The 18,567-nt window shown below is 47.7% G+C and overlaps 2 protein-coding genes and 1 long non-coding RNA gene across 4 annotated transcripts in view; 1 reads left to right on the top strand and 2 right to left on the bottom strand.

Annotated features, from left to right (window-relative positions):
• DOP1B (DOP1 leucine zipper like protein B) overlaps window positions 1-1,723 on the bottom strand; it is a 96,003-nt gene extending 94,280 nt beyond the window's left edge. The window contains 1 exon segment of the mRNA XM_032469313.1: window positions 1,580-1,723. The gene's annotated coding sequence lies outside the window, so the exon portion shown is untranslated.
• A 5,191-nt stretch (window positions 1,724-6,914) lies between these two features.
• CBR3 (carbonyl reductase 3) lies at window positions 6,915-13,408 on the bottom strand. Its single transcript, XM_032470117.1, has 3 exons — window positions 12,819-13,408; window positions 11,270-11,377; window positions 6,915-7,405 (listed from the first exon to the last, which is right to left on the bottom strand). Exons 1-3 carry the CDS (start codon window positions 13,105-13,107, stop codon window positions 6,969-6,971), a joined length of 834 nt encoding a protein of 277 aa, XP_032326008.1. The 5' UTR covers window positions 13,108-13,408; the 3' UTR covers window positions 6,915-6,968.
• The window catches only part of LOC116660522, a 32,543-nt gene continuing 25,613 nt past the window's right edge, over window positions 11,638-18,567 (top strand). The window contains exons 1-2 of one of the 2 annotated variants that reach the window (XR_004316109.1): window positions 12,374-12,430; window positions 18,068-18,181. This is a non-coding gene — a long non-coding RNA (uncharacterized LOC116660522). Of the gene's footprint in view, window positions 11,895-12,373; window positions 12,431-18,067; window positions 18,182-18,567 lie in introns of those variants that run through there. The other variant, XR_004316126.1, reaches the window with a different exon arrangement.

Genomic DNA, 18,567 nt, shown 5'->3' on the forward strand with positions numbered 1-18,567 from the left:
CTAAGAACTACAGTACTATTCGATGTAACTAACAGCACAGGTGAGAAGTTTGGAAATAGGCATTCAAGCAAGCTCTTTTATTTCAAAATACAGCACTTGATACTGTGCTATGAAGCAAGTCTTCCGGATTTATGCATGTATTTCTCTCAGGCAACACACAGGAGTCAGAAGAGATGGGTATCATCAGCTTTCAGATGAGGATACTGGGGAATCAGACCCTCCAGAAAACTGCTGGGTTCACACAGCAAACGACTGACAGAATGAGGAATCCAGCTCAGGCCAGCCAGATGCCACAGAGCCTCTACCACATTATGCTACAGGTGGAATTAACAGCGTGGCCCTTGAAGAGCTCTTTTGACAATGATTTTGCAATCTACTCTGGATGCCTTTTCTATGAGAGACTCAACCTCCCACTCAAACTGGGCTCTACAGCCTGCTACCAATTAGTTACACATGGAAGCAGTCATATCAACAAGCATACTGGACCAGACGTGACCGCCTGAAGATGGAAAATGTCACCAGGAAGAGTCTCACCTTAACCATTCTTAATTTTTTTAGAAAAACAAGGTTAAGCGAAAAGCCAACCAGCCAGATGCACAAGAAGTTAATTTTAGAGATGTTTACACGAAGGAATGTTTCTGAGTTAGATGAAAACGGAGACCAGTGAACAATGTCAAACAGCCACCCTCCTATGAGTGAGAACACTTATCAATAGGTAATAATGATCCTTAGTCCACAGCACAGAAACACTCGTCTGCAATCAGTTTCATCAACTCTAGGGCACATTATTTTGAATCGGGTTGTTCAGAGTAGTAATTAAAATGCAGTTGAAAAAAAATGTAAGACATCAATTGGTGCAGGCTTTAGGGGGAGAGGAGACCTCCACTGCCTTACCAAAATCTTTCCCAGGTCAGGGAAACCCCTGCGGTAACAGTCCCCACAAGCAGCCGCACTGTGAGTTGCTAAAGGACCATCCAGGGTAGCAGCAGCCGGCAATCCTGCAAGACGCAGGGGCCAGGCGGGCAGAGAGCATACTGCGGCTCGGATCCCTTCTCCTGGGGACAATCTGGAAGACTTGCGGGGTCTTCTCTTAGCAGGAAAGCCTTCATCTTATAAAGGTCTGGATCCATAGCCCTGCTTCCCGAATAAGACCGTGGTCAAACAAAGCCGCATCTTCGGCATCTGCCGAAGGAGGTGAGGGGAGGGCGGGCCGTGACCCACCTGACCTCCACCTGCCGGACGCGAGGCCGCGCGGAGTCCGGCCGCTCTTTCTTCGCCGCGAGGAGCCGGGGGAAGTGGGAGGGGACCCTGCTCAGCAACCGGGGCCGCCCCTTGGGGGTCCCGGGCCGGAGCACACGCCCACTCGCGGCCTCCCTGGGGCCTCCCCCGCACTGCAGCAGCGAGCGCCGCGGGCCCAGGCGGCGCTTGGAGGAGGCACCTGCACCCCGGAGCCGTCCCACGGCACCGCCCGAACCCTGTGCACCCGGGGAGGATGCCCCCGCCGCTCGCGGGCCCGCGGGAGGAGACGCCCCGGCTCCCTCGGCTTCGCTTGGTGACTGAGGGCGCGGGCCTGACTTACCGGCGGAGAAGGCCTTTCTCGGCGGCGCGCCCACGGGAAGCGCGGAGGAGCCGATCTGGACGCGACGGGTAGAGTGGTCGGGAGCTGCGGCACGGGCGAGAGCTGGGACCGCGGAAGAAGAGCCCCGCCCGAGCCCCAGCGGCCGCGGCTCCAGGACACTGGGCGGGCCGGGAGGCGGGCCTTCGGCGAGTGGGGGCGGGGACAGGGCGGCTCCGCAGTGCCTGGGGCGGGACCGAGGGCGGGCCCTAGGAGGGAGGGGCCGGGAGGAGGGCCCTCGGCGCATGGGGGCGGGGCCAAGGGCGAGCCCTCGCTGCGTGGGGTTGGGCCGAGGGCGGGACCTAGGAGGGCGGGGCCGGGAGGCGGGTCCTCGGCGCGCTGGGGCGGATCCTGGGCGCCGACTGCCGAGTGCCCCGGTCGCACCCTAAAGTCTTTCGCAGCTTCCCGGTGGTAGGAGTCGCTTTCAGCCTGAGCACCTAGCTCCCGTCCTCGCCGCAGGTCTGCTCTTGGGCGGGCCTCGCACAGGTGGGAGGGTTGTTTCGCCCCTCATCTAGGCCTTCCCAGACACACCCAAATGAAAGGGGACATCGGTCACTCAACCAGCTGGCCCAAGGAGGGTTTGGAGTTACAGACGAGGAGATTCGTTGGACCCAAGAAAGGTGCGGCCCATGGCACATGACCGTCGGGACCACACCCAAACCTTTGGGGAGGAAGCAGAATGAACCCTTCCATACACACTCAGGCCGCAGGAGGTTTGGAGACCCTGAATAAGGTGCCCCTTCCCCACAGGCCGCGCTTTTCTGACCCTCGGCATCAGAAGAGTTGAGGTAATTAATTCCTGGAATGAGCTTCTTTATGTAGGCTCTGGCTCAGAAAGGAGACCTCCCATCAAGTCTAAAGAGCATGAATATTTCCAGATAAACTCTAATTGCTTCCTGTCATCCTTGGGAGCCTTTGGGCCTGGACAGTCCAGACCCACCCAACCTGGCCTGACAGCTGCAGAGCAAAAACAGCCTTGATGACGAGACTCAGGCAAAGGTCACCTGAGCATCCTGACTGCACCAGCTAGGGCTCCCAGCCAACCAGACCAGTGCCACCTGTTGGCTGAAGGTGTGGTTTCTGTAGAGGCCTCTAGCAGTTTAGCCCCTCATGGGTCCTTAGGAATCTTCAGATCTAGTCTGGGGATCATGAATGCTCGACCATCCATGAAAGAGTTCTGGGGAGGGGGGAGTTGGGCGGGGGGGTGGGTCCATGAACACTTTGAAATTGTGTAAAATACTTTGCGTATATGTATGCTTCTGAAGAAACAGTATAGAGTTTGTATCAGATACCCAAGGGGATCTATTACCTCCTCCCAAACACCAAGAATATTTTAACAGTTTGGGATGCTGGACCTCTTGCCCGGCGAGGCTTCTTATTCTGATTCCATCTCCATCTATTTGGCATACACCATGTGTCCCAGATGTAAATCCTCTAATAGTCAATTCTAGGAATGGTCTTAAAGTGGAAACAGGAACACTAAAGGATTGAGCATTTAGCAAGAAAAAGAGTTAATTTCATGAAAATTGATTTCCTAATGAAGATATGATAAAGTCTGTTTATACAAAACTGAAGTTGACAAACCAGGTGATTTCTTTTTTTTTTCCCCACGTTCCTCAAATCCTAGCCACACTCCACTGAACTAATAGAGATAACAGAACTGTTTAATACCCACCATCAACAAGAGAGAGAATCAGCCTGTCTGTACAAAACCACCATGTACAGCTCTTTTCCTAATGCATTTAGATAAAATAATACACGTGCTTTGTAGTTAGGTCACCTAGCTCTAAAGAATGCCAGGTGTGTGGGAGGTTAATTTAAATTAACTTTGACAAATAAGGGTAGTGTAAACCCTTAGAACAACTCCACTTATAATCATGATTGACCATAGAGCACTAAGATTTGAAAGCTTGTTCTTGAAAGCAATCTGTTTACTTGGGTCAAGTTGTCTTGTTACCCTTGATCTACTGGCCTATGTTCATCTGTTGAAGACATAGAGTAGGTTCCTTGCATAATGACACTCAAACTAATTAGGGTGCTTCAGGTTTGATTTCAATCAGAACTTTACCCCCTTGGACAATAAAGAAGGTATTTTAAGTCAGAGGAAACCACGTTCTCTGGCTCAGGCCGGCCCACCTACTAGGGAGATTGGCCAGGTGAGCGCGTTCTGAGTTTCCACGGGTAGATGTCAGTGACCCTGTAAGCCCATCTCTCTCCACCCACCTGGCGGGAAGCCTCGCCTAGTTCTGTGGTTGATGCTGTGCCCACTTTGTAGTTGACTTGCAGTAACAAGTAAGCCTTTGTCAGGATCGCTGTTATCACCTGTTTCATCTCCACTGTGTCACCGTTCAGGTTCTTGTCCCAATTCTTGTTGTGGTTCAGTAGGTGAGGGAGAAGTCTAAGGGTCAGGTCTGAAGCTGATCCTGTGTTTGGGTTTCCTACACGTGTGTCAACCTAGAAAATTGTTATCACAGAGAAGCTCCATTTGGTGCCTAAAAAACATGTTCTATGAACTAATCCATTTAAAATGTACCACTTGAAAACCGTATTTCATTCATCTACTTTATGGAAAAGTTCACCCAGAGGCTGATTTGGGGATCTAATAACCATATGGTTACAAATCCCTTAGATTCGTTGTATCATCTTCCTTAATTTTTCCACCAAGGAAGTTGCCTGTGGTCTTTAGACTCGTAACAGTGAAGCTGGACGTCCCAAGCACTAGGCACCCAGGAATTTTGTGATCATACAGTCCGGGACACAATCCTGACTCTTGCCTCTTAGCTGTGCGATACTGTGTAAGTTAATCAACCTCTCCAGCCTTTATTTCCTAGTTTGTAAAATGACATTAATACCTACCTCAAAGGATGGTTGTGAGAATTATGTAAAACAATGTCGGCAAAGTACTAAGCATGGCATCCAGGCCCAGTATGCCCTGGGTTCTCAATTCATGATGCTTTTTCTTTCTAATTCCAAGCCTAATTATTTTTTTCCTCTACAGCATACCATAGAAATGTCTTCATGCACTTCTGTTAGTTAGATTCCTTTTGGTTGTAAGCAGCAACAAGCCACTTCTAACTAGCTTAAGGAAAAGGGAGATTTCTTTTAAGGATATAAGGGTATCTTGGAGCATCTCTTAGAATCCAGGTTCACAGGGATGGTCTGAGGCCAGGGAATGGATGCCGCGGTGGGGAGGGGAGCTGTCTCCCTTTGGGCCACTCTGTAACTGGTTCTCTTGAGAGTCGATTGCCTCCATCACTGGCTATGCGTGGCTCCCTCTGCACCTTAGACCACGTAGGGTGGGGCATGGCCACTCACAGGAGCAGCTCTGAGCTTTCCCTGATCCAGTCCAGCTGGTCCTGCTGTTCAGAGGAAGGGTCCACAGCTGGAACAGTCAACAGAGGACAAAGTCACCTTGCGGCTGCCACAGCTGCAAACATGGGAAAGAAGCTGGGGGGAAAGGGGCCAGGAGATAATTCTTGGGAAAAGGGTGCTGAGCAGACCGTCCAGTAAGGGCCCCCCTATGACCTTTCCATAAAAATGAGAAATGCTGTTCCAATCAGCAGCTTACAATGAAGGGTCTTCTAAGTGGGGTAGTTGCTGATCCAAAAATGTCAAGGTGGGAAACGGCTAGAGACAAAAACAGGAGAAGAAACGAAAGGGATGAGCCTGTTTACCCGTACACTTCCTGTCTGTGTCTCCATCAGGCAGAGCCTGAAAGTGCCCCCCGGTCCCCGTGCTTCTGCCCGTCCCTGGCGGGAGGCGGGAGGCTGGGGGCTGGTGGCAGAGGAAGTCGAGAGTATGAAAGGTCTTCAGGAGACATCGAAAGCCATTGAAATGCTTTTAGAGCTGAACAAGAAGTCATGAATATGTCTTAGGAGCTGTGGTCTGAGACAAACGTGAGCGCATGGGGGCGTTCATCAAGCAATGTTGGGAGACGGCTAAAGGAAGTGAAATGCAGTCTGGATGGGATTCAGACTTCCCCCAAAGTGGACGGAAAAGTGTGAGGGCTGGGAGAGCTAGACTGACACTTCACCGTGCTGCCATCACAAGTCAGAGTCAAGAAATGTAAATACCTCCCACCCTGTGGTAGACCAGAAATACCAGTGTCACCTGTGTCGTCCTGCCTACCAAAATGAAGCCTTGAGCATTTCCATACTTTACTGATCCCCAAATGGAAAACAGCATTGTCCCTTATTTCTACAGTGCTGTTGTCATGAGATTCAATGTGACCTTTGAGGTCATAATCAAATGACAAAGTTGCTCTCTCCTACTGAACAGCCCATCGCAAACTGGGTAAATCTGTGACATCTTTCATTTGTATTTTGCCCATTGTGCACCTGTCGTATTTTTGTTGTTTGGCTAGCCATACCTTCTGGAGTCTTGAATCCCTTGCAGACTTTCCTTGCAAGTATATTTCTTCTCTTTCATAAGGTCCTCTGGTCTCCAAGTCTTCTTTTTTTTTCTACAGGGTATAACCAGAACCCAGGAGGCTGGTTGCAAAACCCATCCCATTTGAAAGCAGTGAGCATGGAGTTGCCTGTTGTCAGAGGGACTACAAAAGGGGCTCAGGGAGGCATCTGAAAAGATCACCGTGGGCTGTAGCTCAGAGGGGAGCGGAAACAGGTTAAGGAGAGAACACGCATGAGTCAGAGCAAGGAGATGGCCTGGACAAAGTTGCCCTCCTCGCACGAACAAGATGAAAAGAGTGGCAGGGCAATCTCGCAGACATTCTGGAAGGCAAAACCCAAATGCCCATTATGGAAGAAATCATATCCCCACAAAATAAGGACATTCCTCCTTTAAGAGTGCTTCAAGCTATACAACCTCATAAGTGTAAGAACCATTTTAAATGTACTCAAATATGATAAAACAGAATGAGACATAAAGCAGGCTCACAGAGCTAAGGAAACAGAGAATCACTTGTTGTTTTTACCGAGTTGACAACCTAGAAACAGCAAGGGACAGCTGGAAAAGGGCTGGGACGTGCTCCCCAGCCCTGAGACCTCTCACTAGACTAGTGTGTCTGTCAGTGCCATCCCAACACCAGCAGCTCCTGGGAACTTGTTAGAATGCACATTCTTGGGCCCCAGTTCTGGGCAATGTTTTGACACACCCTCCAGGTGATTCTGACGCCCTCTAATATTTGAGAACCACTGGTTTAGGTTCATCGCCCTCTCAGGCTAGCGTCTGGGTATAGCAAAATTGCTTAGCTCCAGTCCAGAACTAGACACTTCCTCACAGGGAGATTCTAATCGATGGTCCCTGAGTACAGAAATAGAATTGAACCACAATGCCAGGATCCATCCGTTCATTCCACAAGCGTTTATTAAACATCAAGTGTCAAAGCAGATATTCACCAGTCTTGGACGACTTTGTCACGGACTAGCTGGCCATGAGGCTTGGTGGCATCTGGAGGCAGGAGGGCCAGGTAGACAGGGGTCTCAGCCCCCTCCTCTGCAGTCCGGGAGCCCTGAGCCCCAGTCATGTCTGTCTTCACCCACCCGGGGCAGCATGCATTCAGCAGAATCCTGTCTGCTTTCCTCTTCTCATCCAGATGCCGGGCCAGGATTCTTGATAAGACTGTGACCCCCAACTTGGACACCCCATAAGCTGAGGTGGGCCAGCCTTCCCTCTCGTGCACCTCATTTTTTGTATCCTCCACAAACTTTTTCATGAGGTCCACCAGGTCTTCCTCTGTGAGTGTCTCGCATCGGAACTTCTCCTGAAGATCTTCACTGCAGTTTTCAAGGGCTTTGGAACCCTGTAAACTACTGATATTCACCACTCTGCCTGAAACAAAATAAAATATGGAAGCATGGCACAAGTAAACCATCATTGGTTGACTATTGACAAACACGTGATTGAGTCATGGTGCATGTTTACTTGCTGATTAAAAAAATAACTCTATACGGCACAAAAAAAATACCTCCAAAAGGCAGTAAGACATGACTCAGGAAGGCACCAGTGGGTTTTAACGTTTTGTCCCTTATCCTGCCAAAAGGAAGAACGCATTTTCGTCTATAACAAGTGCTAAAGAGCAACGATTCTCCACTAGGTGCGCAGGAGGTGGGTCTGTGGGAGAATCACCGGGCAGTTTTTTTTTTTTTTTTTTTTAAATGGAGGTGCCGAGGATTGAGCCCAGGACCTAGTGCATGCTAAGCATGTGCTCTACCAACTGAGCCATACCCACCCCTACTAGGTAGTTTTATAAAACACATCCTGCCCCCTCTGCCCACACACACACACATCTCCTTAATGATGGTACCTTCACATGTGGAATGGGTTGATTCTCCATCCTGGTTTTGATTTTCATTGCTTTTTTAAGCCCATAGTTAAATAATTAACTATAATTAGTTAATGAGTTACTCTTGATATTAACAATGATTCACAGCTACTGAAGAGATGGCTCTGTTCATAAAATAAAAATCACAGGCCAAAACCCATAAAACAATTTGAAGCATTGGTGGAAATCCCCAAACTAGTAAACATGTAAATTTACATTTTGTCCAACATCAAAAAACACCAAATTTGGAGGGTTCTTTTCTCACATATTATCCTGAATCCACAGCCTCTGCATCCAATAGGGTAACTGGATTTTATCTCATTTTCTAAGTGGTGTTCACCACAGGGACACATCTGCAGGGTACCTCCCCCCAGCTCCACGCATGCTTAGATATCCTTGTGGGCCCAGCCTGACACAGGGATGCCCTCACTCTGTCCTTTAACACAAGCCTCTCACTGAGCCCCCAGGTACCTAAGACTCTTAGCATTTTCTTTCCTTCCTTCTCTCTCTCCCTCTCTCTGGTAAAACATAAGTTCTTTCCCAACTTTTAATTTTGAAAACTTTGCAACCTACAGAGAAGTTGCAAGAATAGTTTAATAAATACCCATCTACCTTTCACCTAAGTGCACCAATTGTTAACACTTGGCCACATTTGCTTTCTCTCTTTCTCTTAGTTGTAGACAGACATCGAAAACATTCACCCTAAACCCTGTAGTGTACGTAAGTCAGGGCATTCTCTTACAGAACCGAAAATGTGGTCACACTCCAGACATTTATCAGGGTACAACACTATTGTCTGAAGTCTGTATTCGAATATCCCCAATTGTCTCAATAATCTTCCTGGATAAGTTTTTGGTTTGTTTTTATCCAAGACCCAGTGTGGGACCACAGATTGCATTTAGCTGTCCTATCTCTTTAGTCTGTTTTAATCTGGAGCAGGTGACAGTGATCTTTTTAAAGAGTCTAAGCCGATATTTTGTAGTACTTCCCCCAATTTGGATTGGCTTTTTTTTTTTTTTATGGTAGATTCACTTCAATATTTTGGCCAGGAATTCTGCTTCAGGGATGTTGTGTTCTTCATTACTTTCTATGCAGCTTTGTTCTCAAGCACTTGGCTGCTACAAGGAATTAAATTCAGTGAGGAAAGGAAGTAAAGGAAAACACATTACAGGAGCTATTCTATGCTTTCAGTGGAACTAAAAAAATTCCTAAGAGGAAGAAGTGTCCTTTTTGATCTCAGGGCACACCTCTAGGGCGGAGGCAAAGGGGTGACAGTCAGTCGCAACAGCTAAATGGGTTCAGTCAGCCCAGCTGAGCCCAAACCACCACCACCACTGTTTGCTGAGGTCCAGAAACAATCCTCTCCGCGTTCTGGGAAAGGTGGGCAAGTAGCTCCATCTAGTGGCTGAACAGTGGATTAACCTATTCACTCAGTCTTGAACCAATAAGCAAGCTGGATAACTTTCTTTAAAGCGATTATAAAGCTAAATAAAGAGTGGCTTTTAAATCAGCTTTGTATGGGGAGAAGATGATTGCCTACAAACCAGGAGGCAACGGTGATCAGCGTTTTGCTCTCCAGGTAAACATGAGGTTTATTGAAAACTCACTAATATTTTCAAGTGTTGTAAGCCAGATTCTCGCTTTGGGAATTACTCTTATGCAAAACTGGTTAAAGACAGTTATTCACCAGCTCTGGGTTGATCCGTGGGCCCCCACCCTCCCCAAAGCCTTCATTTATCGTTCGAAGTGGCTTGGTTTGCAATCATTTGGCTCTGTAATCCTTCCCCCACTGGAATTAACTCTCCTGATTTGATTGAAGGTTGAAGGCAAGAAACTTGGGTATTGTTTCCAGCTCTATTACTACCTGGCCATGTTCACTTCTCTGGGCTTCAGCTTCTTTCTCTGTAAAGTGAAGGTGTAGGAATGTAAGTTTTCTTCAATACCTTGCAGCTTTTAAATTCTGTGATTTTAAAATCCAGAGGGGGAAGCCTTCCTGACACTTGGTAAAAGACACCCTGCAAGGAAATACTATGCAGCTGTAAAGAAGAATAAGACAGCTTTCTGTCCTGATCTGGAAAGAGTCCCAGATGTAATAAGAGAAGAAAGCAAGGTGGCAAACATTGTTCTTAATGTCCTTTTTCTTGGTTTTTTGTTTGTTTGTTTTTGTAAGAAGGGGAGCAAAAAAATATATGCATTGAAGTTTGCTTAGATTTCCGTTTAAAATCCCCATCCTCGGCCCTGGGCACTCATCGACTCCATGTCCCTGGACGCAAAACTTCCTTGAGTGAGTACCTGCAACTCTACCTATGGGCTTTCTGATCCCATCCCACTAAGAAACCAATAAAGAGAATTATCTGTGGGGGGCTGTGGATGGGTAGATGGGTGGAACTCTCACCATGCGTCTTTTTATTTTATTTTATTTTTTTGGTAAAGTTTTTCCTTTTCTCCTTCTCCTTCTCCTTCTTTCTTTTTAATGGAGATACTGGAGATTGAACCCAGGATCTCATGCATGCTAAGCATATGTCCTAGTCCTGAGCTATTCCCACCACCATGCATCTTTTTTAGATTTAAATATTTTTGCACTAGAGATCATATTTATTCAAAATGTTAAATTAAGAAAAGCACATTTCTGCTAAGAACCACAGAGTTTTTCTTCCTAAGAATCACAGTTGACTTCTTGGGAAAGAAAATCGTCAAGGAAGCAAGCCTTCTCTCCCCACCTGCCAGCACAGTTGTCATTTACACACTTAGGATTCTTTGTCAGCGATGGTCTCCCCCACTGGACTCAGTGCTCCATGGACAGGACTGTGTCCACAATGCTTCCTACTGTATCCCCGGCACCCAGCGTGATGCCTGGGTTACCGTAGGCACTCAAATCTTTGTGGAAAAGTAGTAAATGTTATTTATTGAATATTTGAAAGCATGGGCAAGATATTTCCTAATAAATTTTCTTGGGGGGGGGGGATATTCTGAATCAGCTTGACAAATGTTGGTGCAAGGAAAAAGGAATATAGGAAAATTCATAATAATGCTAGAACAGACCCTTTCCCCATCTCCTTGGGGAGCCGAGAAGGACTCACTGAAGTTGCTCAAAGGCAAGAGGCCTTCTGGGACTTGCAACACCTTATCATTCTAGGGTTGAGTTCATGACACAGGACCTAAGAGCATCGCCATGTATCACACATATCTTTCAATAGAGCTGAAACGTTCAGGTGAGGGAGCCAGGTACTATGAGAAAACAATGCAATTTTCTATGTCCCCCCCCCCCACACACACAGAAATAGCATCCCTGGGTGATTCCTGAGGGACCGCCCAGGGGCTCACTCCTTGCTACAAGGATGCAGCCTGACAGTCAACACGGCTGAACTTACCATGAGGTTTTATTATCGGCAGTAATTCTATGCAGACATTTCTCGTGGCAAAAAAGTTTGTCTTCAGCGTCATCTCAGCTTGAATATCAAACGGCGTTGGATCATCAACTTTCAAAAAGAGAAGAAAACAAAGTCATGCATTTCCCCCGGAAAGTCATTGACAAAGCGGATCTCTCTCTAACTGAAGGCAGAACAAGCTACCTTTCAAGTGATTTTTTAAATCTCTGGGTCTGTGGGTCTCAGCCCTCAAGCGTGCATCTCAGTCGCCTGTAGGGCGGGTGCGCGCACACCTTTCTGGGCCCCGCCCCCGGAGTTTGGGCTCGAGAAGGTCCGGGGTGGGGCTCCGGAATTTGCTTTGGTAACGAGTTCCCAGGTAACGCTACAGCTACTGTTCTGGGAGCCACCCTTTGAGCAGCAGTGATCAAAGCCAGGAGTTCTCAATCTTGAAGGGCCATGGGAGGCACCTGGGGATTCTGTTATTAGGCAGATTGTGATTCCGCGAGTGTAGGGCAAGGCGGGAGATTGTGCAGTTCCAGCGGGTGCGGCGGGTCGACCGCCCACACTTGGAGCGGCGAGAGCTTCCAGCTGACACGAGTGTTTCTCCGTGCGGTGTCCAGGAAGCCGGGTATTTATCCACCAATCCCTCAGCCCCGTCGGCTTGGGGGTGGGGTGCCGGCCACCTCCCGCTGCGCTCCAGACGGAGTTGCGGGTGCACAGCGCTGGCGAGTGCCCAAGGCCAAGGGGATGAACTTAACGCTTCACAATGCTTCATTTCCCTACGCTCTGCCTCTTGGGTTTCTCTTCCCCACTACGCAGTAAGTGAGGCTGGCCTGTTTATTTCTACCCCCATCACTTGGCAGATCAATAACTTTCTTACTTGAGTAGCAGACTAAGTAAGCTCTAATTCCGCCCCCCCCCCCCAAGGGAAGATGCTACTAAAAACCACACTTCTATGTTTGACAACAAATAAAGCTTCCCTGGGGGTGGGAACGACTTTCGCTTCCTTTTTGCCGGAGCCTATCAAAGCTCTCCGTTAAACACTCTCAAGTCCACTAACGTGCAAGTGCGCGCTAATTGTGTCTCCGAGATTCACTTCCTGTCCGGAGCAGATGCCTCCCGGTGTCTGTGAATGCGCCCTTTCAAGGAAAGCGAAAGCGCAAAGTGAGTGTGGAGACCCTTGGCAGAGAAAATGTTTCTTGCATTAGAAAACTGATGAGCTTAGCAGGGTGTGGTCCCCTCCCTGGAGACCGATTCTTTAGCAAAGCGCAGCAGTTGACAGTTCTGGGAGGGCCCTAGGCTGCGCACAGGCCCGCACAGGCCAGTGGGCGGGCGGGGCGCGCTGTGCCCGGCAGCCGCGCCGGTCTTGCGCGAGGCGGACTGCTCCCGGGACTCCGGAGAGCGAGAACCCGCCACGGAAGGCGAGAGCTGCAAGCATCCCGAGGGCGGGAGCTGCCTTTCCGGATCACTCAAGTGGATGGCTGGGGGGGCTCCTGCGGCTCATTGCCCCGCACCCTCGGAGCGCCCGGGGGCCTCCCAACCCCGCACCTACTCTTGAAGGCGATGCCCGCGTTGTTGACCAGCACGTTGAGACCCCCGTACTCCTTGCGCAGGAAGTCGCGCAGGGCGCGGATGCTCTGCAGGTCGTCGATGTCCAGCTGATGGAAGCGCGGGCTCAGGCCCTCGGCCTGCAGCTGCTGCACGGCCGCCCGGCCCCGCGCCGGGTCCCGTGCGGTGAGCACCACGTCCCCCGAGAACTGCCGGCACAGGTCGCGCGTGATGGCGAAGCCGATGCCCTTGTTGGCCCCGGTCACCAGCGCCACGCGGGTGTAGGATGACATGGCTGGGTGCCCGGCGCGCGGTGCCCTTGGGTGGAGAGCAGACTGGACTGTGGGCCACCGGCGGTGCGCGCTGCGGAGGCCCGGCCACAGGCAGAGAAGCCAGGAAGAGCTGTGTTCTAGGATCCAGCGCTGTAACTTGTAGAGAACGAGGCTCTGGTCCTCCGTCCCTCCCCTCCGAGGAGGGGCTGTCTATTCCTGAAGGTTTCGTAACGCCCCATTCCCGGGTCCGCCCCCTCCCCGCGTTGCGCCCTTTTGTTCCCGCGTCTGAGCCAAGCGGTGGTCTGGGGTTGGAGAGGTGGTTCCCTCAAAGCAAAACAACGGTGGTGGGTCGATAGCGTCTAGAGATTTCACTGCAGTTGGATTGAAGAAACTATTGTTGGAGAACCCCAAAAGCAGAAAAACAAGTGCTGAGTAATTTTCTTGGGCGTGCGCCCGCAAAATGAGAATGTTTGGTTTTCCCTGAGTACAGTGAAATTATTTCGACACGGCAACTGCTTCTCAGGACGTAGATGCCGTTCCTTGCTTAAAAGAAACTCAAGAGGGAATGAGAAAAAGGATCCTATGAGTAGATGCACAGGTGTGGGCCGGGTACCTCGCTCTGTGGGATTCCCCGTGCGCCCCCAAGTGGGAGAGAATGTTTATGCAACTGTCACTGTGTGCCAATCCTCTTATCCGAATGTTTTTTATTCATCTTACATAACTCCTGTGGGTGCGAAGTGTGCATTTTAGGTTTGTCCAAAGAGGATACATATATATATATATTCTTTCAGTGAACTCTGTGCCAACAAAATTCAACTGAAAGTGAATCCCCAAAGGTGTGTCACGATGTGGACAAGAAATTAGAACTCCCTCATCCACCTTCTTTAGCGTAAAAAAGATCCAAATATGTTTGATTAGGGACCTTGAGATTTATGGAGAGCTGTGATCTCATTATGACTCAGCTTTTCCAGGGCACAGCTGGCTAAGCTGCCTGGGCTTGTCACCTTGACTCCATCACGGTGACAGTTGAGGTCACAAAGGTGGGCACCTGCTGTGTGTCGTCCCCTGCTGTGACTCAGCCAGTATTTTCTTTTTTCCCCTTAAGATTATTTGGAATTCTATAATAAAGATACAGGGCTATTCAGCTTTTCTGTTTCTTCTTGAGTGAGCTTAATTCGTGTTTTTCAACAAATTTGTGTATTTCAACTAGGCTGTTGACCCTGACATGAAGTTTTTCATAATGTGCCCTTATCAATCCTGATTATGGGTAATGATGTTACTTCTCTCACTCCTGATATTGGTAATTTGTGTCTCTCACTTTTTTCCCGATCTATTTAGAACTTTATCATTTTTGTTTCCTTAAGAAGATTTTGGTTTTTGACATTTTTCTTGATTTTTTTTCAGATTTTATTTCTGTTCTAATCTTTGTTTCCTCTCTTCTCACTTTGGATTTTATTTGCTCTTTTTCTAGTTTCAAAAATATCTTTTATTTTTTTAACCACAGAAGCTGAGATGATTGATTTGAGATCTTTCTTTTCTAATATAGTGCTACATTGTAAGTACTATATTAGTGGCCTCCCGTAAACATTGATATGTTGTGTTTTCAATTTCAATCAGTTTAAAATACTTCTTGATATCTTCTTTGACCAAGGGTATTTAGAAGCATCTTTTTTAGCTTCCAAGGATTTGGGGGTTTTCTAGTAATCTTGCTGTTACTGATTTCTTAATTCTGTTGTAGTCAGGAAACATACTTTGTATGACTTGAATTCTTTTAAAAGAGTTTTTAAAGCTGAGAGAGAGAGGTGAAAGCATATTTTCATACAATAGTAATGTCAAAGAGAGATAAAAACTGGCGACAGAAACAAAAAGAATAATTCAAGAGCAAAATGTGTAGGCAGGTGAATGCAGATGGGGTCCAGGGCTCAGATGGGGCTTGGCCTTGGAAGCAGGGCATCTCTTGTACAGGAGGGAAGGCAGCGTGTGTGGGTTGAGTTGCGGGACATTAAGTGGCTCTCCTTTTTTAAAAAAAAATATTTAATTTTTATTGTTTAACTAGCTTATGGAGGGGCATACGTAACTGGGATTTGTTTTTTTTTTATTTTAATGGAGGTACTGGGGATTGAACCCAGGACCCATGAGTGCTGGGTGTTCTCTCTACCACTGAGCTATACACCCCCATAAGTGGCTTCCCTTGAGGGCATTATTTTCTCTTTGAAAGAGAGTGATTTGAGATCATTAACAAGAAGGAATGTTTTGGGAGAGTTGAGGAAAACAGTCATCTTGCAGAGTGGGAAACTGACTTTAATAGGGAGTTAGGCAGCATCACGGGGCAGAGTTGGGGGCCCATTTGAGACCTGTGGTTATTTTTTTTAAAACATTTTTTAATTGAATTATAGTCATTTTACAATGTTGTGTCAAATTCCAGTGTAGAGCACAATTTTTCAGTTATACCTGAACATACATATATTCATTGTCATTTTTTTTCATTGTGAGCTACCACAAGATCTTGTATATATTTCCCTGTGCTACACAGTATAATCTTGTTTATCTATTCTACATATGCCTGTCAGTATGTACAAATTTTGAACTCCCATTCTGTCCCTCCCCATCCCCCACCCCCTTGGCAACCACAAGTTTGTATTCTATGTCTATGAGTCTGTTTCAATTTTGTATTTAGGTCCTTCTTTTTTTTTTTTTTTTTTAGATTCCACATCTGAGCAATCTCATATGGTATTTTTCTTTCTCCTTCTGGCTTACTTCACTTAGAGTGACATTCTTCAGGAATATCCATGTTGCTGCAAATGGCGTTATGTTGTCGTTTTATGGCTGAATAGTATTCCATTGTATAAATATGCCACATCTTCTTTATCCAGTCATCTGTTGATGGACATTTAGGCTGTTTCCATGTCTTGGCTATTGTAAATAGTGCTGCTATGAACACTGGAGTGCAGGTGTCATCCTGAAGTAGGGTTCCTTCTGGATATATGCCCAGGAGTGGGATTTCTGGGTCATATGGTAAGTCTATTCCTAGTCTTTTGAGGAATCTCCATACTGTTTTCCACAGTGGCTGCACCAAACTGCATTCCCACCAGTAGTATAGGAGGGTTCCCTTTTCTCCACAGCCTCTCCAGCATTTTTGAGACCTGTGGTTATAAATGTCAAGACAGCACCATCAGCCTCTTGCAATTCCCCCCCAGCATCGTCTGGCCCCCTGTGCAACCAGTGAAGTTGGAGGGCTAGTGTTTTGCCAGGGTCACACAACACAGTGAAAGGTGTTTGCAAAGAACAGATTGTAGTGTAGGGCTGTGGCCTCTAAGGTTAGAAGTAAGGACACTAGGAGTTCGGAGATTCATAATAAGGGGGAAACAGTAGAGTTGATGGAACAGAGGGCAGCCCTGGAGGGGAAGGCTGGAGACTGGAGCCGATCTGGGTCCTGGGGGTCAGTGTGGGATGCTTTGAGATTGGGGTCTCAGAGTTGCAGGGATGAACCGCATGAAGGGGACAGGGAAATTGTGTTGGTGTGAAGGAGGTCAAGGGATACTGGATGGATCCTGCATGTGGCTACTGACCTCCTAGGTAAGGACAGGCGTGGAGGGAAGGAGATATTGAGCAAAGTGCTGGCCTCAAGGTGTGCGCTCCCTGCTGTCACTGCTCTGAAATTCTTGATTTGTGTGTGTGTGTGTGTGTGTGTGTACACACATGCGCGTGCGAGGAAGGGTCCCTATTTTCATTTTGCACTGGGCCCCACAAATTATCAATGAAGGGGCATGTAGGGTGGTTGGGGGAAAGTCTGTTGCTCATATCAGTCGTTCCCAAATTTTTCATGTTAAAATCCCCTGGGGATCTTTAAAAAAGTGGCTCTGTCCCCAAACACTGTGATTTAATTGTGCTGGGGTGTGACCCAATCACTGGGAGTTTTAAAATCTCTCTAGTGATTCCAAAATGCAGCAAAGGTTGGGAGCCATTGGGTTATATAATGAGGAGAGTTAATTGGTTAAAAGTGATACAATCTTCAAAAAAGAGCTGGGATTTTTGCGAGAAAAGAGAAGAAAGGGTTTGGAGATGGCATCGGTTATTGTCCCCCCGCCCCCACCCCTGCCAGATGTCCACATCCTGGTCCCCCGAATCTGTGAATGTTACTTTGTATGGCAAAGGGGATTTTGCAGATGTGATTAAATTGAGGATCTTGAGATGGGAAGATATTCTGGGATTATCTTGGCGGGCTCAATGTAACCCCAAATGTTCTTACTAGAAGGAAGCAGGGAGGTCAGAGGCAGAGGGGGATATGAGACAAAAGCAAGGAGAGGGAGGGAGGTTGAGATTGAGACTGCTTTGAAGATGCTCACATCACTGGCTTTAAAGATGGAGGAAGGGGCCAGGGAGGCTGACCTCCAAAAGCTGGAAAAAAACAAGGAAATGGGTTCTCCTCTAGAACCTTCAGAAAGAGCACAGCTCTGTTGACATCTTGACTTTAGGACTTCTGACCGTCTGGAATTGTAAATTGATAAATTTGTGTTGTCTTAAGCCATGAAATGTGTGGTAATTTGTTACGGCAGCAACCAGAAACTGGTACTGATAACACAGAGGAGTCCCCCCTCGCCTCGAGGACTGAGTGAAAACGCCCTTCACCTGTGCCCAGCACAGCATCCCACAAAGAATTTGAATTGTGAACAAATCTTAAGAAAAAAACGGCTTTGAGGAAGAAAACTGATACTTTCCAGAGGGTTGAGCAGAAATGAATTAACGGGGAAAATCTGCTTGACACATTCCTCTCCTAGAAAATCTGATCTGTTTGGTGGACCAGAGCAGAAGTGACGAGTAAGGTCTTGTGTCCGATCCAAATTCCAGCCATCTAAACAGCTCTGCGCACCTGTTCACAAGTCATGGGTTCTGACGGGTTTTGATAACTGTGATACTATTTCAGCTGGCTTTGCTCTCACTCAGTGAGGCTACCATCCCTTTGTGTTTCCTAAATCATTAGGTTTCGAAGCAAAGCATTCACCAGCAACATGGTATGTTCTGGGCTCTTGTCCAAAAGATGTGTTGCCATCTGGGGCACTGGACGTCCATGGCATTCCTTCATCCACGTCCTCCAGTGAGTATTTGAGCACCTGTTAGGTTCCAGGAGTGTGAACAAGAGAGAACAGACAGGGGGAAAGCTCCCCATGGAGTTGCTCCTAGCTCTGCTGCTTACAGACTGTGTGGTCTTGGGTAAGGTTCTCAACCTCTCAGTGCCTCCGTTTGCTCGTTTGTAAGATGGGAGTAATTATAGTGCTTCACTCTTATGGATTTGGTAAGGATTAAATGAGTTAACATTATAAAAGTGCTTAGAGCAGTACTGGCAAGTGCTAGACAGGAGTGCGGGGGAGGGGGTGGTCATCTACAACCACAGTCGTTGCTTACAGCCCTTACTCAGGTCCTTGCGGATAACGGGAGGGGTGCTGAGTACAGCCATGACTCAGCCATCACTTCTTCTCTAGG

Source organism: Camelus ferus, chromosome 1, assembly GCF_009834535.1.
Source record: "Camelus ferus isolate YT-003-E chromosome 1, BCGSAC_Cfer_1.0, whole genome shotgun sequence".
Lineage (NCBI taxonomy): Eukaryota > Metazoa > Chordata > Mammalia > Artiodactyla > Camelidae > Camelus > Camelus ferus.